The sequence below is a fragment of the Trematomus bernacchii genome, unplaced genomic scaffold (assembly GCF_902827165.1).
Source record: "Trematomus bernacchii unplaced genomic scaffold, fTreBer1.1, whole genome shotgun sequence".
NCBI lineage: Eukaryota > Metazoa > Chordata > Actinopteri > Perciformes > Nototheniidae > Trematomus > Trematomus bernacchii.
This window is the reverse complement of record NW_022987739.1, coordinates 24,110,023-24,132,977: the sequence shown is the minus strand read 5'-3', so window position 1 is coordinate 24,132,977 and position 22,955 is coordinate 24,110,023. Positions and strand designations below refer to the sequence as shown.

The 22,955-nt window shown below is 40.9% G+C and overlaps 1 protein-coding gene across 2 annotated transcripts; it reads right to left on the bottom strand.

Moving 5' to 3' along the window:
* Nucleotides 1-3,857: 3,857 nt before the first annotated feature.
* On the bottom strand, nucleotides 3,858-22,551 carry cherp (calcium homeostasis endoplasmic reticulum protein). Of its 2 annotated transcripts, none has more exons than XM_034147584.1 (20): nucleotides 22,392-22,551; nucleotides 20,886-21,059; nucleotides 19,817-19,903; nucleotides 19,077-19,243; nucleotides 18,157-18,294; nucleotides 17,904-18,055; nucleotides 17,356-17,467; nucleotides 16,820-16,909; nucleotides 16,380-16,584; nucleotides 15,956-16,119; nucleotides 14,895-15,149; nucleotides 14,580-14,772; nucleotides 13,239-13,480; nucleotides 8,624-8,757; nucleotides 8,047-8,133; nucleotides 7,400-7,552; nucleotides 7,108-7,221; nucleotides 6,916-7,010; nucleotides 6,582-6,767; nucleotides 3,858-4,849 (listed from the first exon to the last, which is right to left on the bottom strand). In XM_034147584.1, exons 1-20 carry the CDS (start codon nucleotides 22,414-22,416, stop codon nucleotides 4,812-4,814), a joined length of 2,811 nt encoding a protein of 936 aa, XP_034003475.1. In that variant the 5' UTR covers nucleotides 22,417-22,551; the 3' UTR covers nucleotides 3,858-4,811. The 2 variants fall into 2 exon arrangements, with proteins under 2 accessions (XP_034003475.1, XP_034003476.1); XM_034147585.1 differs by having other exon boundaries at nucleotides 19,865-19,903.
* Between the last annotated feature and the right edge of the window lie 404 nt (nucleotides 22,552-22,955).

Here is a 22,955-nt window from a genome sequence, read left to right as displayed (position 1 = left end):
TTGCTTAGACGATTTAGTGTGTGTGTGTGTGTGTGTGTGTGTGTGTGTGTGTGTGTGTGTGTGTGTGTGTGTGTGTGTGTGTGTGTGTGTGTGTGTGTGTGGTGTAGAAGAAGATCAATCATGTTTTATGCTCAAACATCAGAGCAACAGTAATTCCCCCCCCCCCCTGCTGTGTGCAAATGTTCACCAACTGCGTCATGCATGTCATACTTGTGATAATAAATCAGAAGGGATTTACAGGGACAGGAACATGGAGAAACTAAAGAGTTCCTTTAAAGAAAACAAAAAACAGCCTGTGCCTCAAAAGGATGTGTTTGGAATCCATTGTATACAGTTTTCATCCAATTACAGGGTTTCACCATGAGAGGGCGCTTACTGCACACAACACACAAACCATGGTGAAGTACACTGAAGAGGTTTTTGGTCTTTTTTTAGGCCATGGTTGACAGCATCTTCCCCCTCAGTTGGATAGTTATAAATCACATATTAGCATTATCTTTGTCAGGATATGTCCTTTAACCCCCACATTTCATAGTAATGCTATTGCTGTCTTTCATTTATATTTCATTATTCACTCTTTTGCTTTATTTGGTGATATTTCAATGTTTGATGTTATCATATGTCCCTTCCATAACCATAACCCTAACCCTGTGTGTGTGTGTGTGTGTGTGTGTGTGTGTGTGTGTGTTTGTGTGTGTGTGTTTGTGTGCCCCAATGAATCAATGTTTCCTCCAAGGTTTAAATATATGGTGAACAATAAAAAGTAGTTTATAATGTAAAATTAGAGGTACAATTATATGATTTCGATTTTCAAAAGTACAAGCTAATTACAATTCCGTATTTAATATCTGCCTGTATGGGGGCCGACAGGTGCAAACGTGCTACAGTGTCCCAAAACATTTACATAAGGAGAAGCACGCTAAAGCTTCAGAAACAATGCAAATATGAAAACACAAATGTGCCAAAACACATGCAAATGAGGAGACATCTTTACTAAAAGCACTGCACAAACTAAATGCTGCAAATACAAAACATTGCAAATAATAAAACACTACGCTTGTTTACGTATAAAAGTTAGCGCTGAGCTTCAGTCTGCAATGTTCAAAACAACAGATGAAGCCAGATATGTCATGGACTCTGACCTGAGTTTCAACAGTCACATTAAAACAGTTACTAAATCAGCCTACTATCACCTTAAGAATATATCTAGAATTAAAAGACTAATGTCACAGCAGGATTTGGAAAAACTTGTCCATGCTTTTATCTTCAGTAGACTGGACTACTGTAATGGTGTCTTCACAGGTCTCACAAAAAAATCTATTAGAAAGCTGCAGCTGATTCAGAACGCCACTGCTCGAGTCCTCACTAACACTAAGAAAGTGGATCACATCACTCCAGTTCTGAAGTCCTTACACTGGCTTCCTGTGTGTCAAATAATTGATTTCAAAATATTGCTGCTGGTTTATAAAGCTTTGAATGGTTTAGGCCCAAAATACATTTCTGACCTCCTGCTAAATTATGAACCATCCAGATCTCTCAGGTCTTCAGGGATTGGTCAGCTTTCTGTCCCCAGAGTCAGAACTAAACATGAAGAAGCAGCGTTCAGTTATTATGCTCCAAATATCTGGAACAAACTCCCAGAAACCTGCAGGTCCGCTGCAACTCTTACTACTTTTAAATCCAGGCTGAAGACCTTTCTTTTTGCCGCTGCTTTTAATCCAACTATTCACATCTTAAACTGGACTGTAACTTTTATTCATGTATTTTTTTCTTTTAATGTTTATTTTATTATCTTTGCTTTTTAATGACTGTGCCATTTTCTTAATGCCTTTCATTTTTGTAAAGCACTTTGAATGACCTTTTGTTGAAAGGTGCTATATAAATAAACTTGCCTTGCCTTACGTTCAGGGATTATAAAGTAGGCCAATTTGTAGTAGTAGTCAGTCTGTTTCATAGTTGTAAGGGTTTTGTCAGTGTATTTGATATGACTAGGTTAGCTACGTTAGCTAGCTAGCATACAGCAGATCAGCAAGAACAGTCAACAAAACGTACATTTTAGTACCTTTCTAACAACAGTGACAGTGGGCCAACCTCACAATCCCCGAACGTCAACAAGCGCTCCGATCCCAGCTGTGTCCACCGGAGTTTATTTGTATTTTCATTTGACAATTCTACACTGGAATGGATTACTAAACTATGTTAAAGGCCAACAAAAACAAAAAGTACATATTTTTTGTATCATGCAACTTTACAGAAGTCCTGGCTAAAAGGCTACATGGGTCCGTGTTGTTTTCCCACCGCTGCTTGTATGTTCAGTAGGCCTGAAGAACAGTAAAAACAAACACATTCCTGTGCAGTTGTAACAGGTGTGTGCAGCTACTGTCGGCCTTGTAGGAGGACCACAGCCTCCGCAGCAGTAAGCTACAAACACTGGAAGCCTGTGTGTTTTCCACCAGGAGGCTGTTTGATCAGGAGACGGTGACTCTTTGATCCCAGCGCTGTCTCACTTTTTCTGTTTAGTTCGCCCTGAGAGCACAGGGAGAAGGAGTGGACTTTGCCCTTGTTTCTGTAACATAGTCAACATGTTTTTTGGCTACTTAAAAAAATCTGTTTTTTATTTCTAAGTATTCTTCTTTGCTACATTGGCTGGCCAAATGTCAGGGGCATGAGGCGTCCTCTGGCAATTAGGCAAGGCTTAGCAGCAGAGGTGGAAGAAGTACTCAGATCTTGTACTTGTACTTACTGTAAGTAAACGTACCAGAGTGTATGAATACTCGTGATTATTTATGATTATTGATGCATTAAAGTGTTATCAAAGCTGCAGCTAGTTGTAATGACTTTGTAAACTGCAGGGTAGCTTGTGAATTGACTCCAGGTGTAACTAAAGTCTGATTTAAGTGTTGATTATATTTCACATTATTAATCCAAATCGGGGACTGAAAAAAACACAACAATGGTGCCATGCCATGCAGGTGTGTAGTGTTTACTGGTATTTATTGTAGTAATTAACTCTTTATCATAGCTACTGGATCATAGCCTTTTCCAAATTGAAAAAGTTACTTTTTTCTGCATAGTGCCGGTGGACAACGCGTGTGTGTACGGCCCCCTATGTGAGGTGAAATATAATCCCATACTATTATGTAAAATATCTTTACCTGGCATTAGCATTAGCCGCATCTCAGTGTCAAACACAAATGTTGATGTTAAATTAAAGGAAAAAAATCTATATAAAATGCTGTGCTTCCCCAGAACACACAGGTGGCCAGTCCACCCCTGGTATCACATGTAATGGTTTAATGATCCACTAGGTGGAGTAATGGTGGAAGCTGACTGTTGCAGATGCATTTGTTTATATCATATCTGACGTGAGGAAATGTGCTTGCATTTAATTATTAATAAATGATCATATCATAAAGCTTTGTTTGTAAAAATAAGGATACAGATTGTTATTGTTACAAATTAAATAGATGGGTGAAGATGACACGCTGTAGGTTTAGATACTATTCATTATGTCTATATAAGCTCTAATAATGCTTTGCTTTATTTGTAATGTTAATAGTTTACAATTCTTAAAAGTACAAAAAATGTTCTCAAGAGTGACATGAACAAAGGCCCTGGTGATTTATGGAGAAGAAGTGGGAGCCGTCTGAATTATGAAATACTTAATGAAATAAGTATACTACAGCACTTTTGAATATTTAAGTCAAACATTGAGACTTTAACGTAACTGAGTCAAACTCTTTGTAATATTTTTCTGTCAGCAATGGGCTTCTCCCATTAAGAGTAAGACTTTTCTTATCCTATGAATGTCATTGATGCATTTTTTATAAATATTTAAGAACGCGAAGGCACATTTGTAGTCATAGTACTATTTATTAAGGTTATGTCTTTACAGTGTTTGTGGAGTAGAAAATACAACAGATTACATATTCAGGGATTTGTGATGTGGGGTTTGTTTTAGAACTACGAAAAAGGGACAGACTTACAACTCCAAAGCATGTTTTACACAAGAAAGTATCACAATAACAGCATTGAAGAGCCAAAAAGATTGAAAAGTCACCATAGTTTTTATTTCGCGCTAGCTATATTTACTTTTATACATTTTAGTTTGAAGAAGTTTTGAGGTATCTAGCAGTGAGAATTCTGACCCCACCCACAGTGAGCAGTTTTAAAGAGGCCTATGTATACAGTCGTAAGATCTGTGGATAAGTCAGTCGGGAATTATGTCTAAAAGAGCTGTTATTTTCAAAATTGTATTAAAATAATACAAAGCATTTTATTGTATTTTTATATATTCTAAATGTGAGTTAACTGACCCATAAGAAAATGCAGGGAAAGGGATGAAAACAATAGAATCCAAATACAAATTACTTGGAATATTTATTTCAATAACAGTTGACACTTTGAAAATCACTGCCTTAATATTAATATTGCTTATATTATCAAGGTTTAACCATGTGTCCTATGCTTTTCTGAAGCTATCCCACTGAGACTGCCTGAGCAGTTGTTATTACAAAATGAAGGAGGTCTGCTGCTCCTTTTAGAGACTGTTACAACACTGATGCTACAAACCATCTTTTTTAATCGACTGTAATTCAAATTAACCCACGCTTTTTACTGTGAACCAAACGGCTTTGTCCTCCTTTTCAGGCTTCCTAAGAGTGGTGGCACTTTGTATCGTCCCTCTGAGGAGAGAGCCATGATTTGACTATTCTGACTGACTCTGGATTGAAAACTGCAGTGAAACATTAGATCCTTGGTGGAGGTGTTGACGAGGAAGATGAGGAGATGTCTGACGATGTTTGATGAAATCATTCTGTTGGAGGGGCCTCCGGAGTTTCCCGATTGACTGAATCAAAAAAAGAAAGAGAATATTTATGACTGTAATCCAAAGAGCACAGTAATCTAATTGTGTTTCATAAAAAGTACATTGATTCAAAAAGCATAATCCAATAATTTGAACCAATTCTTGCTCGATTAAAGAGGACATATTATGATCATTTTCAGGTTCATATTTGTATTTAGTGCCTCTACTGTGACATGTTTCCATGCTTTAATGTTCATAAAGCTCTTTATTTTTCTCTTACTGCCTGTGCTGCAGCACCTCTTTTCACCCTCTGTCTGAAACCTGAGCCCAGTCTGCTCTGATTGGTTAGCTGGCCGGCACTTGTGATTGGTCAACCGCTTAGAGATGTCCCGCCCCTTAGCTTATCATGTACTATGGTTGCGGTCAAATTGTCAGTTTAGCTTAGGAACCTTCCTCATGGAGTGAAATGACCCGGAAGTCCCTCAGTGGCAGATAGGAAAGGAGGTTTCAAACTTCCTTTATAACCTCCTTTAGCTTAGGAACCACTGGACCTTCCTTTACGAAAGGAGAGGAGAAAGTGCTGCCCCACAATGCCTTGCAGCCGCAGCATTTGCCGTCACACAACATTCGGCCGTTCACGGAAACAACCGATTATGAACGAGAAATTATATCATGAAAGTTACGGTGCTTATTAAGCTTTTTAAAACGTATGTGGTAAGTTGCCAAAGTGCTTTGTTTTGCACGTTCATCAGTATTATAATCAAAAAGAGAAATATGAACGTTAGTTTTTACTGAAATGATCAAATAAAGTCAACATTTCACAGTCTTTACTGAGCTGTGTGGGGTTTGTTCAACTTTTAAAAGATGTTTGAATGGTGATATACACAGTGATAGATGTTAAGGACTAACGGTTATAATAAATACATTTGTATTGATTTTAAGATCTTTTCATACAATCATACGTATTGGGATCATTTGTATTAATGTGGACCGGAGGGAGAGGGTGACGAGCATAAGTTTCACTTTCCTTTTTTATTTCAATTCCAACTTTGGTCATGAAGAATATGTTTCTCTGTTGTCCCCGTTCATAAAGCATAAAACAACAGCATCAGAGCACGGTGCAGAGTCTCTAGATGAGTTTACAGTAGTCCCTCGTTCTTATTAAACATCCATGTTGTAGTCCGCTGTATAGAAAACTGTAGTTTCCATAGTTTCCCCACAGCAGCAGGCGCACATTTATGACCTCCGCTGGCGCATCATAAACACGTCGGATAGTGAAAGTGCAGTCGGATTCTCTAAAGTACCGCAGTCTCTTCTCCTAAGTCCTTTTGAATTCTCCTATCCACTATCCCTTAACCCCATGACGTTTCACTCAGAGGTCAAGGAATAGACGATAGGGTTAGAACTTAGGAGCTGGTTTTTGGACTATTCGACTGCAAGTGTTGGAGCGCAGGGGAGGTGTGTGTGAAAGAGAAACTCCCTCACTTTGGGATTTAAGCCTTTGCAGACCATTTACATGCACTAAAACCTTTATAACACACTACAGGAAAGAGAAAACCCCCTTTAAACATTATATTAAGTAAGATTTGAACATATAATTTGCCCTTTTTCTTTTTTTATGCATAGTTTTTGAAAACACCATCCTTACCAAACAAATCCATATTTAAAAAAGATTGATCTTATATTTATCTAAGGGGAACAGCGGTGTGTTTTATTTAAGCATCTCCTATTGTAATTTGTACCTTTTATTAAAAAAAAGGTAAAGTCTTGGTACCTTCTTCTCGCGCCTTCATTCGCGCAACAAAGTTGTAGCTCTTGTTCCTGCGATAGTTCTCGTAAGGGTCGTCCAGTGACACCCCGACACCTTTATACTGGTCCCACTTATCCCTGATGTCCCCTCCTTTGATGGGGTCCTGGATGCCCTGCTCTTTGGCCCCCAATCCACCTGAACCACTCCAGCCTGCAGCAGAACAAAAGGAGAACAGCTAGAAATCAGTAGAAGGTATGGTTTCCTTTAACCCTTAAACATCCTGTACCTTTCAGGATTTAATAAACCTTCAAGCACCTGTATTATTCTTGTTCATTAGGAAATAAAAGCAAGAGCATACCCATCTTCATCAGCAGCTGATGGCCCTTGTTCTCTTCCCCTAGCCTGCTATCTGCAGGCAGTTTGGAGGGAGCGCCCGCCACCACTGATGTGGAGCTGTTAAGAGAAGGAGAGAAAGCCATCTTTAATGCAGTAAGCATAACAGGGGTCTTTTAAAAAAAGATGTACTGAAAGAACAGGAAAGGGGACTTACGGAGGGGAATCGCTCTGGGTTTTGGGGCCATGGCGTGTCTTGGAGGGTGAATGTGAACGGGATCTGGATCTGGAGCGAGAGCGACTACGGGATGACCTGGATCTGCTCCTGGACCTGAAGAGAGGTAGGCAGAGGCACACTCATAAGAAAAATAGACAGAAATATTTAAAAAAACCATGTCCAACAAATGCTTGCTTTACTTTCTAGCCAACAGTGAGAAAAGCCCCTTGTCGTGTACACATATTTACACATCAACAGACAAATATCCGTGTGAGGGGGTGTAGTTGCAGACCTGGAGCGTGAGTAGGAGCGGGAGCGGCTCTGAGAGTGGGACCCAGACGAGCGGGACCGTGATCTGGACGACTTAGAGGAGCGGGAGCTGGAGCGCGATGAAGATCTGCCTCTGCTGTGGGACGGACTCCTGGAGCGGCTATCTCCCTGAACACTGAAAGGAAGTGAGCCATAGAGGGTAGGGGGTTAAAATAAACATCATAAACAGGTGGGTTAGGTGTGTCTCTTAATTCACCAACAGTGACATGTTCCCTACCGGACATGGATGCCTTCTGGAATCTTTAATTGTCATAACGTCACCAACATGTTGATTGTCCAGTGGCCTTGCTCAAGGTCAACTGGGATCTCTCCAAGTAGCAGTCCACACTCCATATTTTAAGTATGTTCAGGGACTTGAACCAGCGACCCGACGGCTCCCAGCCCCTACTGACTGAGCCACTGCCGCATTCTTGGTAGAGCTCGCTCTCTGTTGATGTTTGTGTTAGCTTTGGCACCCAAATGACGCCTTTACTCTAGCATTAGTAGGAGATGCAAATGTCATGGCAGGTGCATTGCTGAGGACCCAAGGAAGGGCATTTTCCACAGGATACACATTTTGTGTCTTTGTCAACCACAAAGCCAGAAAATTCCAAATGAAGAGGAACTCACCTGTTGCGTTTCTCGTGTCCCTTTTTCCTCTTGGCTCTCATCTTGGCCCTGAAGAACTCGTACAAGCCATTCTGCTCCCAGCCTTCACTGTAGGACAGAGAAACAGTCAGCTGTAGAATATGACCTTTGACTACAGCGATGGCTATCAGAAGCTAGCAGTGAAACTAACTTGAGGATTTCAGGGTGCTCCATAGCAAAACGTATACATTGTTCATGCGAAACCTTTTTTTTTTTTTAATCCTTAAATATAAACACAGAACTGAAAAAAAGCCTTAATCTGAGTGGGCATAATTGATAACAACATAATTTGTTGAACAAGATCTGTCACACAAAAAAAACACCATTGAACACCACTTGTTAAACATTTCAATGAAAAATGTTGCTTGTGATAGAATAAATCAGCTGCATTTTAACACTCTTTTTATGTGGACACCCTATGCACCGAGAGTGAAACTTACAGAAATTACAGAAAAGTGCTTGCATCTGTTCCTCATCCTAACAGCCACTCAAAGGCACGGACCATTTGGTACGTTACAATGTTTGGCTAATATCTGAGTTGATTGAGGTGTGTTTGTACCTGTTCCGAGGCCGATCATGGGATGGAGGGCTGTAGAAAGCTTCCACAGCAGCAAGCAGGCGATCGCTAGGTGGCATGGGAGGGGGCAGCCGGATGTCTTTAGGATCCAGGGGTTTATAATCAGAGTCCTCAAGCTGATCAAAAGACATTAAAAGGATGGTGTTATTGGAATCATAGACATAATAAAGTGCTGTAATGCGGCTTTCACACCGGCGCTTTTCACTTTCTAGCTCCTCGCGAGAGCTTTTCTGGTTCAGCTCCCGTTTCCCTTTTCAGCTCCCGCTCTGTTCACACTGCCCAGAGCTGCCGCTGCTGCGTCATGACGTCACAGTTTACGTCGCTGATTTTCTCCCACAACAACAACGGGCCGGGGACTGCGTCGGGTCGATGATCGTGTTGCTTTTAATCATACGAAGCCAGATTAAATTAAATAACGACTTCTCCAACCTTATACTTTTCTCCAGAGTGCCGTGGTTCATTGTTTATTAATGTGTTTCAGCGGCATTTACCGACCGCTGCAGTGCTGGCTGCTCTTCCACGGGTGTATTCTCCCATTAGCTCCGGGTTAGCTCACACGGCTCTAAAGTATTCACTGTCTGACTGTCACACAAGCAGCTGATACATATCCCCAGTTCCCCTTAAGTGAATGTGTGTCAGTCTGAATTGACGCTGTTTGGCATCACAACGCTGTTATGAAAGTTTCTCTGGTATAACATGGGTGATGTTAGCATAGCAACCGAAGCTAAACTGACTACTTGCTAAGCCGTTTTCTATAGGCACATTTTACCGGCGTATTTTTCATTATGATTCTACTTCTGATAGTCGGACATGACAACCTGTATAGCCCATGTATCTCCACAATGATCAATAACAGCGAACGGATGGTCAAAGTAAGGTTTCCTGCACGCCTCGACGTAAGAGACGTAAGCGACGCCGCGTCATAGCTCCAAAGCTCTTGCCTCTGGACCGACAATTTTTTGGAGCTGGAAGTGAACCGCATTCCGGAGCTATGACGCGCCGCCGCTGCGGTGTGAACAGGAAAAACCGGCGCTTTTCAGGCTCTAGCTCCCAGCAGGAGCTGGAAAAGCGCCGGTGTGAAAGGGGTATAAGTCATGCCATAAGTTTATCCTTTAGTTTTCTGAGAAGGGGCCAACTACAGTGCATCCGGAAAGTATTCATACCCCTTTTGTTATGTTACAGCCATATTTCAAAATTGATTAAATTAATTTGTTTCTCAACATTCGAGACACAATACCCCATAATGACAAAGTGAAAACAGTTTTAAAATAATTTTTGCAAATGAATTAAAAATAAAACACTCAAATATCACATAAACATAAGTATTCACACCCTTAACTCAATACTTTGTTGAAGCACCTTTGGCAGCCTCAAGTCTTCTTGAGTATGATGCTACACGCTTGGCACACCTATCTTTGGGCAGTTTCTCCCATTCTTCTTTGCAGATCGTCTCAAGCTCCATCAGCTTGGATGGGGAGCGTCGGTGCACAGCCATTTTCAGATCTCTCCAGAGATATTCAATCTGGTTCAAATCTGGGCTCTGGCTGGGCCACTCAAGGACATTCACAGACTTGTCCCGAAGCCACTCTTGGCTGTGTGCTTAGGGTCGTTGTCCTGTTGAAAGGTGAACCTTCGCCCCAGTCTGAGGTCCAGAGCGCTCTGGAGCAGATTTTCATCAAGGATCTCCCTGTACATTGCTGCATTCATCTTTCCCTTGATCCTGACTAGTCTCCCAGTTCCTGCCGCTGAAAAACATCCCCACAGCATGATGCTGCCACCACCATGCTTCACTGTAAGGATGCTATTGGCCAGGTCTGGTTTCCTCCATACATGATGCTTGGCATTCAGGCCAAAGAGATAAATGTTGGTTTCATCAGACCAGACAATTTGTTTTTCTCGTGGTCTGAGAGTCCTCTAGGTGCTCCATGTGGGCTTTTATGTGCCTTTTGCTGAGGAGTGGCTTCCTTCTGGCCACTCTACCATAAAGGCCTGATTGGTGGAGTGCTGCACAGATGGTTGTCCTTCTGGAAGGTTCTCCCATCTCCACAGAGGAACACTGAAGCTCTGTCAGAGTGACCATCAGGTTCTTGGTCACCTCTCTGACTAAGGCCCTTCTCCCCCGATGTTCAGTTTGGTTTGGGCAGCCAGCTCTAGGAAGAGCCCTGGTGGTTTCAAACATCTTCCATTTCCAAATGATGGAAACCAAACACTGTGCTTGTTGGGACGTTCAATGCTGCAGACATTTTTCTATAACCTTCCCCAGATCTGTGCCTTGATACAATCCTGTCTTTGAGGTCTACAGTCAATTCCCTGGACCTCATGACTTGGTTTGTGCTCTGATATGCACTGTCAACTGTGGGACCTCATATAGACAGGTGTGTTCCTTTCCAAGTCATGTCCAATCAACCACAGGTGGACTCCAGTCAAGTTATAGAAACATTTCAAGGATGATCAGTGGAAACGGGATGCACTTGAGCTCAAATTTCAGTGTCATAGCAAAGGGTGTGAATACTTATGTACATGTGACATTTTATTTGATTATTTTTAACACGTTTGCAAAAAAAATCTTTAAAAACGTTTTCACTTTGTCATTATGGGGTATTATGTGTGGAATATTGAGATATTATTTCCATTTTGAAATAAGGCTGTAACATAACAAAATGTGAACAAAGTTAAGGGGTATGAATACTTTCCGGATGCACTGTATACTGATGGTACACAAAGTCTCCCCATGCAATGTCATGTGTAGATGATCACACTATGTCAAAAGGTACATTGTTGTGTTTACATATCATTGTGTTATGGCGCATTTCCACTGCAGCGCGTAGCACGGTTTAAGCGTGCCGTGCCAAACCCAGCCCGTTTTTGGTTGCGTTTCCACTGGGGGTAGTTCCGGCCAACGGGTACTTTTTCACAATTTTTCTGGCCCTCCAAAATCGTGGTTCTTTCCGGGCCAACAACCGGGCTGAGTATGCTAAACTAGTGAGAGAATCGCTGGCAAGGGGGCTACAACTACAACAAAATGAACATATTTGACCGTGATTTAATTGTAATACACGTTTCAAAATGATGCCGAAGTAACAACATACTGATACCGGTTAGTAGAAACCATGAATTAATGCTTTGACAAGTCTGCAGACAGACGGCAGGCGAAAAACCTTTTAAAATGTGTGTTTTCTGAATGGAGATTGGCTAAGCTAACGTTGTATATGCTCCGACCGTCCACACTCACAACGGCCTATACAGACATAAATAAACCAGCGACTGTATTCGCCATGACACAGACAGTCTGTGGTTTGTACTTGTTTAACTTTTGTCTAGTTTCTGAGCAGATATGAGGAGCTGTGAGCTCTGAGTGCTAACAGCTAACGGCTGATGTTGGTTTTGTGTTTCGCATTGAAGATGACGTCACGGCTCTGCCTACACTGCGTTACTATAGTTACTGCCCCAGTTACTAAACTGTAACGGACCGTCCACACAGCAGCGTTAAAAAAATCTTGGAGGTGGGCGTATCTGAAGCTTGGGGATTTTTTGCGAGCAAGGCACCAACAACCAATCACATGAATCTCCCGCCCCCGACATACGAAGCAAAAAAGTTTGAAGTAAACTGGATATAAACTCCCCAAACAGGCGAAAACATACCACTGTCTCTGCCACCTCCCTCCATGCCTGGCTCCTCCGGTTTATATCCCGGTAGGTAAATAGGGACTGGTCATAAAGCACCGGGTGATTCCCTACCGCTAATTTCTCCTCCATTTTTTGGAATATGAGGAAATGACCTGCGGTATGTCTCTCCCAGCATACACGCGGTTTGATTGGCTAGAGCTTGAACTGTCAGATTTGCGTACACGGGATTTGATTGGCTGACGCTTCCACCTCAGCCTCAAAAGTTGAACATTGCTCAACTTTGAATCCTGAAAATCCTGAAAATCCTGAAAATCTCCGCTCGCCTGCCCACAATGCAGTTCGGCGAAAAGTGAGGGAAAGTGACGTCACCCCATTCAAAGTGAATGGGCAGAAGCGTTTCAAGATTTTTTAACGCTGCTGTGTGGACGGTCCGTAATGGAAACGCAGCATAAAGTGAGCCTGGCCTACCAAGGCCTAACTATACCGTACTAAGCCGTGCGAGGCCCTGCAGTGGAAATGCGCCATAATTTCCAATGGTGTAGTTCCACTCATGTTCAAAAGGTGTATAAATACTGTAATATTCTCTCCTTCTGTAGACATGTTCTCTGCTCATGTCATGCAAGGGTAATCTGTCTCTTATACTGTTGTAAAACAATATAATATTTTAACTTCAACCACTTCTGTGTCTGTGTTTTAATGTGTTTCTATTTTGTTATGTTGTGAGTGTTTAAGATATCGGATCCACGACAATGGTCAAAAGAAATGCAAGTGATTGGCCTTTCCCATTATTATTGTTTTTCATTTACGTCTACCCACTCTGTCTGTTTCCTAAGATCTCTTAAAAAGAGTTTTGTAAAGGACTTCTTCAGTCTCCTGTGGTAGTATTCAATCACATGGCTGTCTTCTAGCAACAACAACACTCTTACTTGATGTCATGCTCTTGTCCTTAAAGAAGAATCAGGTGGCTTACTTTGACCAGAGGAGCCATGAGACCAGCAGGCAGGTCAAAGTAGGGGACGTTAGGCACCAGACTGGGGTCGTCCTGCACTGGATGTTGCCGATGACGTACGTGTGGGGAATGGCCGTTGAAGCCGTGTGGGGGTGGGCCAAAGTCCTGGTGCTGGCTTCCACCCCAGGGAGGATGTTCTGGCCCCATGCCTGGTGGAGGGAGCCTCTGATTTTGATGGTGGTGGGGAGGAGGACCTGGCATCTCTACAACAGGGAAAAAGAAAAGTGTCAGAGCGTCACAATACCAGACATTTCAAAAAACATTAAAAAAACGTTATGTATTTCCTGAAAAACGACATTGTACAAAATAAAATGTTAACACACCATGATAACAGTTTAATTAGCCTTTGTCCAATACTTCATTTACTTATTAAAAGCATGAATGCATCATAATTCAACTCAACAAAAGCTTGCATCATTAACATTAGCTTTGACTTCAGGACTGTGTTGCCCAGGAGATGCTAACAGCTAATGCTAACCGGCTCTCTTCCTCTTCCACAGATTTTAAGGCGGAGCTGTGAGCTCTGAGGGCTAACAGCTAACGGCTGATGTTGGTTTTGTGTTTCGCATTGAAGATGACGTCACGGCTCCGCCTACACTGCGTTACTATAGTTACTACCCCAGTTCCTAAACTGTAATGGAAACGCAGCATAAAGTGAGCCTGGCCTACCAAGGCCTAACTATACCGTACTAAGCCGTGCGAGGCCCTGCAGTGGAAATGCGCCATTAGAGAATGGCTGATCTGGGTCCTTAGCTTGAAAAAACAAACAAAAAGGAGGGGGAGCTAATGCCTGCTCAGAATTCTACCGGCAGATACTCAGTTAAATTCTGCCGTGATTAAACACCATCCTGTTCCAAACCACATCAAGGATTATTTTTGAAACAGTGTGGAGTTCAAATGCTTTTTCTCTTGCGGGTTTTACCACAAGGTGAGTTCCTTTTATTATTTCCTGCTTTTTTACACATGCTCTCTCCAGTACAGGTTAGCTCTGAGTGTTAGCGATGCTTGCTAATGTAAACAAAGACCATATTACTTCCAAAACACGCCAGGCATTGTTTCTGATAGCAATTTTCTGATAGTGCCGTGGGTCCACATTTCCGATATGACGCCGTTGTACCCCCGTTTTTTAGAGATTTGGGAATGGAGGAAAAGAGAGAGGGTATTATTTTCTGACACTGCGTGAGTTCCCTGACACACCGGGGACACATATTTATGTATAAAATACATCAAAAAGTGCATTTTGCATGATAGGTCCCCTTTAAGTGAAATTCCCGATCAATAACTTTGTGCCTTATAACTCACCTCCGGGAAATTCTCCCTGAGCGTAGTCAAAGCGGTGGGGGGTGTACGGCGGCCTGTCATAGTGGTGTCTGGGGGGAAAGTCGTCCTGCATGAAGCGCGGCGGAAAGCGTCCGAAACTGTGTGGAGGTGGGGGCTGGTTGAAAGGAGGTGGTTGCTGGTGTGGAGGGAAAGGCCCTCTGAAATGGGGAGGTCGCTGTAAAAATTGGGCAACGAGATACAATCATCAATCAGCAACAAAACCATGTCTTTGAGGCAAATACAAATGAAATCAGGTTAAATAAATAAATGCAAAGCCAATGATCATCTACCACAAACCTGCATGCGTGGAGGAAAAGGGGGCTCCCTTTGGCCCCATGGAGGCTGGTCAGGCTGGTTCCCCCATGGTGGCTGCTGGTCATATGAGTTCCAAGACGGAGGGCCTTGGTCAGACCCACCTGGCCCGCTCCAGGGGCCTCCTTCTCTGGGAGGACCTCCGCTCCAGTTTTCTTGGTTCCTTTGCTCGTTCCACATCCCCTCGTGGCTGTTCCAGGGCGGGCAGGGAGGGGGGGGCTGGTTTGGGTCGAAAGGAGGCTGGTGAAGCACAGAAGAGTCAGAAATAGCATGAGTACTGGAAAAACCTCTGAAGTTGGGCCGGATGTCTTAGAGATCTTCACAACACTATGTTAACACTTATTTAACTTTCCAAAAAATCAACAGAGTCAAAAGAGTTCCAATAGAATAGAGTTTACTGAAGATTCAGCAGAGTACAGCAAACACGAGTCGTTCCATGGAGTGACTGCCTTCACAATTTTCAGGCTTCTTTTATTCTAATCAGTTGTTATGCCTTTTTTTTTATGCGTAGGAGGGTCTCAGGTCTCAGGACACTAGGAGGCTCTCAGGCCCTCCTTCTAGACCTTGACTTTCTCTATCACATAGACACCTTTCTTCCACCATCCTGAATTCCCCTATTCAATCATACTTTGTTTGATATTTCGGCCTAGATCATTTTTAATGGTGTTCTGACCATGCTATCTTTATCTGCCAACTCCCTTCCTAACTTAACAGGTGCAAGGATTCCCATAATGAGAACACTCCACGGATGAACAGTTAACGTATGCGTTTCTGAGCATATATGCTTTCAATGCTTAGGGTTGTTAATATATCCCATACACACAACAAAATATATCCCACAGTACTGCCTTAAATCACACATCTGCGGGGCTGGGGCTTCCCACTAAACATTGATGAGCCGAACCATCAGTCAAGGGTCTAACCCTGGAGACTAGCACAGCACACACTCACGTCTCTGAACTCATGAACTTTCAGTTTTTTTACCTTTTTGTTCCCTATAATCAGCAAATGCACACACTAACACACACACAAATACACATATTTACCGGCTGGTTGGGGTTCCAGGGTCCCATGTGTTGGGGATCATACCACCCAGCCTTGTTCGAGGAGATATCTGAGGGTCCACTTGGGTTGCTGGGGTCCTGTGGCCTGGATGGAGCCCCATCAAAGTCCCCTTGTGGAGGACCCGAAATGGGCGGCTTCACATCCCCTTCACAAAAAACACACAGCAACACATTACAGCACGAACACACATGTACTGGAGCAGGTCTTAAACGTATACAGCAAAACGTAACAAGACAAGATTAAAAAAAAGTCCATACATTGAATATTTTTCTTTAAATATAGCAAATTACATAAAAAAATTCCGAAATGTTCTTATAATCCCCCATTCTTATGTGAGCGAATTCTAGTATTTCTACTTATCTAAACAATCAGTCTGTCGTCATGTATCATTGTGTGTCTTCTCACCAGCTTTTGTGGTCATAGGCAGGGTCTTTTCAGGCTCAGCCGGGGTTCCTAGCTGTGCTACAGACGAGGGCTGTGGCTGCTGCTGGTGCTGCTGCTTTAGGCTGGAAACAAACTCTTCATGTTGGGCCTTTAAAGCCTGGATCTGCTGTTGGAAGGCCAGCTGGATCGGCTGCACCACCGCAGCATACTCTGTGATCAGAGACGCCTGAGAGAGGGCAAGGGATTGAGATTAACCACTATCACAGGAGTATCATTCAATTAAAAAAAAAACACACTAGTGCTTTTATTTTCCAGGAAAGCTAAATCTCCAGGTGCAAAACAACAAAACAAAACAGTAACAAAATAAATGAGCCTGAGGATAATACAACTATAACAGAGTTTCTCCCATTTCTGGCTTTGCACAGGCAATAGAGAAGAGCCTTAAATCTTATTCCACTCACTTGGTATTGGCCGAGGCCCAGTGTAGGATTCTGGAGCATCTGGATGGTCTCATCGTTAAAGTACCCGTTCTTTTCCCACAGCTGCAACAACTTGAATGGAGCAGAATGGGAATACAAAAAAAAAAATAAGTTCAGGGTTAATAATATATACCAAAAAGAGGTATAGATTCAATGAATAAATAGCATTACAGGCAGGAAGTGCTGAGCCTTTTTTTGTTTACAAACGCTGTATAATTAGCTATTTATATAATAGAAGTTGGTTTACATTGTACGATCAAAATCAAGACATACACAACTGACATACCACTACAACATTAACTAACAAAAGCAAGCCCTACATTTAAACTGCCTTGAACTAAAAACTGGACAGAATATTATTAATTCAATTACATTTTTTGCAAGTATTATTTTTAATCATGAAGGTGTTGATTAGTGTTCCATAATTGTACTGCCAATAATAAAAAAACTCCTGCAATCTGTTAAGGTTCCTAATTGTTAAAAATGGACACAAAGCTGTCCATGTGCTTGATGTTTACCCTGGTGATCTTCTGCTGCTTGTCTTCCTCTACAGCCAGAAAGCTGGTGCAGTAGATGGGAACCACGACTTTCTGCAGCGCTGCCAACAAATCCTTCTGCTGCTTCCGCTGGCTGTGAGAACACATTTAAACATGTTACAGATGAAATACACTGAAAGCTGCTTAACACTAACCGCTCATCTAATCTGTTATAATGCTCTTTTACCCCTTTTAAATGTAAGATTTGTTCAAAATGTAACCAAGGCTGGCCTGGAACAGATGTTTATTTTCACTTTTGTTCAATGCGATTCATTATACAGTCTATTCAATTAAAACATTACATTAAAAAAACTGAATTCAAATTCACATGGTAATTAATCATCAATTGGTTGCTATAACTCAAAATGAATGCTTGTTCAATACGTGTGTACAGTGGAATCATAGACATAAATGAAAATGTAAGTGGTTTTACACATTGTTAATTATAGGCTTATTGTAGCTATATTACACTCCCTAAGTGTAGTAGTAAAGTGAGACATGTGTTGATTTAGGTATTTGGGTTTGTGTACCAGTGATGGAGAACGTCATTGGTTAAATAGATGAGATGCAGGCAGAGCTCAAAATGCGCTCCATCGGCAGTGATGCGGTTGCGGAGATGTGATGTCATCAGTTCACAGTGCTGCGGAGTCTTGGCGTTGTTGAACATCCAGTTTTTACCACCCTGACAGAAAAAAGGACACATGTACATCCGTTTTAAAATGAATTTAGGAATCTACGAACATAAGCATATCTAAAAATAAAATCTCTACTTGACAGGCTTACAGAGATGGCGTCTTTGGTGCAGGTGTCTATGATGGGCTGCAGCAGGTTGTCAAACTCTGTGATGTCCAACTGGGTTTCAAGCAGCAGTTTCTGGGTCTGCTGCTCCATAGCCAGAGCAATGGCTGCAGTCACTTGTTCCTACATTGAGAAGACATTACAAAAATGCTATTAACCATTTTTCCTTTTCTGTTCTCATTAAGTGTAACAGGAAGGAAACAAAACAGAAGATGCAAATTCTTGTCAGGGAAGACCAGTGGGCGAAAATAACTTTTACCTAAGTACTGTAGTTAAATACATTGTTCAGGTACTTAACTTGAGTATTTCAATCTTATGCTACTTTATACTTCATTTTATACTGTTAGTACTACACTACAATTTGGAAGTAGATATCTTACTTTTTACTTAACACATTTTTTGTGTATATATATATATATATATATAGGAAGAGAGTGAGAGGGACCCTCCCTCTGACCATTTACATTACATGCACAAGAACCTATACAACACACAACAGGAGGCAAAACCCCCACAAGCATAAAAGGGTCTCTTTAAGATGACAGACACATTAATGGATCACTTATTATAAATCTGTTATATAATATTTATATTCCAAAAAATGCCATTCTGCAAAATCAGTTATTTTAGCTTTGGTAATTTGAGTATTGATGCTAACATTTTGGTAATTATAATTAAGTTGCATTTTAATGACACATTTGTACTTGCAACAGAGCATTTCTACACTGCAGTATTATTACGTATACTAAAGTAAAATAGCGGAATACTTCTTCCACCACTTGGAACATTTAGAACAGACATTACACTGAAAGATGTAACCTAAATAACTCACTTTAATTATTTATCTTACCACGTTAATATCGCTTATTTGGCTTCTTATCCATCAATGACTTTCTTGCTGTTACCTGTCTGAGTGTGTGCATATGCTGCTCCTGCTGCTGCAGATTCCATTGGCTCTGTTGGGTTAGGTCCTCCATTGAAGGTGCAGCAGGTGGAGGATTCGGAAGCGGGGCAATCATTGCCATTGGTGGAGGAAGGATATCAACCACGTCTTTGGAGCCTTGGTACATATCTGCAATAATAAATAAAAAGGCAGGGAATATGAAAATGTGAAGTCTCAGTGTTGGTAATTCTTTGATTTTGGGGTTGAGGCTGGAAGGGTTGCTGCTGGAGAGATGGAGATGCCCTGCAGAGAAAGAGTCAAAAAAACACACAACAGGCAAAGATTGGCTGGCTTGTTTACAGAAAACAAGTATTTAAAACGAAGAAAGAAAATGCTGAAAAGAAAACACGTTAGCAGCTTGTGTATATAGAGTATGGTTAGAACCTCCAAAAATGATAAAGAAAATCAGATTCACCAAGGTTTGTAAACAAAGAACAGAAATGTTGGATCACTAGGCCTACTTCTGTTTGTCTTATCATACCAGCTTCAAAATGAAGGAGGAAGCACATTTTGATGAGCACCATCAATGAAACATATCTGACACATATTCAGTCAAACTTTAAAACAAACAGCACAAATTAAAAAGGAAAAACACGAATCAAGAACATAAATGAAACGGAAAACAAACCTAATAAACTTTCAAGCATCAATATGATCATGTCCAGCAGAAATGTGCAAAATAAAAATAAAAATGTCACTTTCCGAATAGAACTCTGTATTTGTCTGGCACATCTGGTTCCAAATAAATACCTTCAGATGTATATTCCTCCCCATCGTGGGTAGAGGGATCTAAGTGGAGAAAGCAAACTTTAATTCATTTCAGTGTTATTACATTACTGACAGAATAACTCCATGCCACCCTGCACAACCCTGTGCTGTAGTATTATCATCAATCATCAACGCTATCTAACATTCATTATTAATCTGTGGATTTCTGACTTTGACCAAGGGAGCATTTTCCCTTCCCTTGGAGTATTGTTGCGTGTTTCGAAGTATATGTAGGACAAGAACTGGTGTGTGTGGCTTTTTCCACCCATTTCACCTCAGTTTAATGTAAAACATGCAAAATATGAAGAGGCTGGTCCCAAGTTGAATCACCATCAGCTGCGGGTGGTAGAGATGGTTTGGTAACCACATTTTTTTTTTTAAGGGGCCCTATTAGGTTCATTTTCAGGTTTCATCATTTAATTGTGTGCCTTTACTTTGACATGTTAACATGCTTTAATGTTCAAAATGCGCTTTATTACTGCCTCTGCTGCAGCACCTCTTTTCACCCTCTCACGTACAGTGTGTTAGAGTGCTAGCCAATGGAAGCGTGAATGTTACATAGTGATGTCACTATGTTTGGGAAGTAAACAACGGAGTCCAATGGAGGTGTTTCAGTCGGGGGGGATAGTGTGTGGCGTGAGGGAACTTTGTGATTTAAGCCTTTGCAGACCATTTACATGCACAAAAACCAACTGCACTACAGGAAAGGGAAACCCCCCAAAAAGCATAATAGGGCCCCTTTAAAAACCTGTGGTAATTGTAAAATACAAAATGAACCACAACTAACACCCTTCTTTGCAATGCAATGCAAGTAGAGGATGTTGTTTTTGCACTGGTCTGGGTGGAACTTGGTAAAAAACATCTATAGAATCAATTATTTAGAAAAATAATTGCATTTTCATTTCAATTGAAAATACTTAGTATCTAGAACACTAAATTAACCAAACATTCCAACATTATACAGACAGATACGTGACTGTGGACTTTTCCATTAACTACATACGCTGCTGATGCTCGATTGCAAGCTTGCACTTGTAGTAGCTGAAGTAGTCTCCCCCAAAGAGGAAGGAGAACTTGGGGTTGTCCTTCTGTTTCTCCATTGTCATCTTCTCAAACTCTGGCCCATTACGAGCGACAAACTGGGCCAGCTTGTCTATTACATTTTTCAGTTCTTGATCTGCAAAAGAAAAAAAGAAAATAAGTAAAGAGTCAGAACTTGGTGAAATGTCTTAAAATGCTAAGCAACAGACAGGAAGAACTTATCATAACGTGTGCTTTACTACACGTTTAGAACATTTATCCTGACAGCACGTGCCTTGTCATCATTATATTACAGTTATAAAACAAGCCTTTTTACTAGATAAATATCCAGGAATCTTTGAATGAAAACAACTATTTTTTACAAAACGTTAGCCGTTTTAAAGGTGTTTACAGAATCCTCAAAGCCATCAATGTAAATCTGAATGAAATAACCATCCCATCCACTGCAAAATAAAAAAAATATGACCGTTTCCAATTCAGTAGATTCCTGAAGTCCTTGTCTGTGTTCATAACCCGATACCGTTTGCATTACTTTTCCGCACTGAGAAAAAGCAACATCTACGTACTTAAAGTGGACCATTTTTTGGTTTTCTGTTCATTTTGTTTAATAACAAGGCAATGTGTCACTTAAACAGGGTTCATACACTTTTTCACCAATGATTTTCAATGACTTTTCCATGACCTTTACCTAATTTTCCATGACCAAAAGAATTACTCTTTCTCAGCGGTACCACTGAAAATTGTTTATTTTAACATGGAACAGGAAAATAAGGTCTGAAACATGTTGTGCCTATCTAAAACAAATCAAATAAGCTTACTAGCTTCTACACGCTAAAGCAACTAAAATCTCTCACCAGCAAAATACCTCGACAGTTAAATGCCATTTTACGTTTCATTACTATACGATACAGTATTTATTATCATTATAGTATTACTATTTCGGCAATTAGATAACATATACATTATATTTGATGCAACTTTAGTTACATTTCCATGACTTTCCCAAAACTTTGGGAAAAATATTGTTTTCCATAACTTTTCCAGGGCCTGGAATTTGCATTTTGAATTTCCATGACTTTTCCAGGTTTGTAATGACCGTAGGAACACAATTTGGGAGTCTTTAAGAATACTAAAGTTGTGTCAAGTGTAGGTAAGCTATATTTTAAATAATTGTTTACTGGATATTAAGCTTTCAGAAAATCATAAGAGGCATTAACCAATGCTTATTCTCACCAATATTGACAAGTGATACTAATTTAAGCAGATTTATGATTTACATGTTAAACACCACATGAATGCTAAAGACCCACACATTACAATGTGTAACAACACCATTAGCTGCTGGTGTTACGTGCGTTGCTAGATGCTAAATGCAGCTAATGTGTTGTGTTTAATAGCAGTAGCGTAGCTCCAGGTAGCATGTGTGCTAGCTAGCGTTCATACATAGCAGCGTTACGTTTCTGCTCACCTTCGGGGGAATTGGGGATATCCATGTTTGGCTTCACTTACAGCGAACCCGCTGCAGCTTAATAGATAGTCCAAAACAGTATAATTGTGTAATGTTTCCCTAAATGGTTTATAAAATCGACAAAGAAGACAGGCATTGCCCATGTATCGTAAACCGGAAGTATTATTGCACACACAGAAACAGCGCTTCGGAACATTGATGTCTGATTTGCCTACAGCGCCCCTCCGGGTTTAGTGGAAGAAGAAAGCATTGCAAAAATCCTCAGATGTATAGACTGTAGATGTAACGGAGCTCATGATGTACAGAGATTTGTGGCAATACTCAATTTAAAAAGTACTTTGTTACAAGTTAAAGTCCTGCATTCAAAATATAAAAAGTATAAAAGTATCGGCATCAAAATATACTTTAAAGTACCAAAAGTAAAAGTACTCCTTATCAGAAATCAGAAATCCTGTATTAGTCCCACGGCAGGGACATTTACATTGTTATAGTAAACTTAATATACTGTCTCCTACTGGATATTATAACCAAATATATACAGTATGTCAGCATGTATTTAATCAT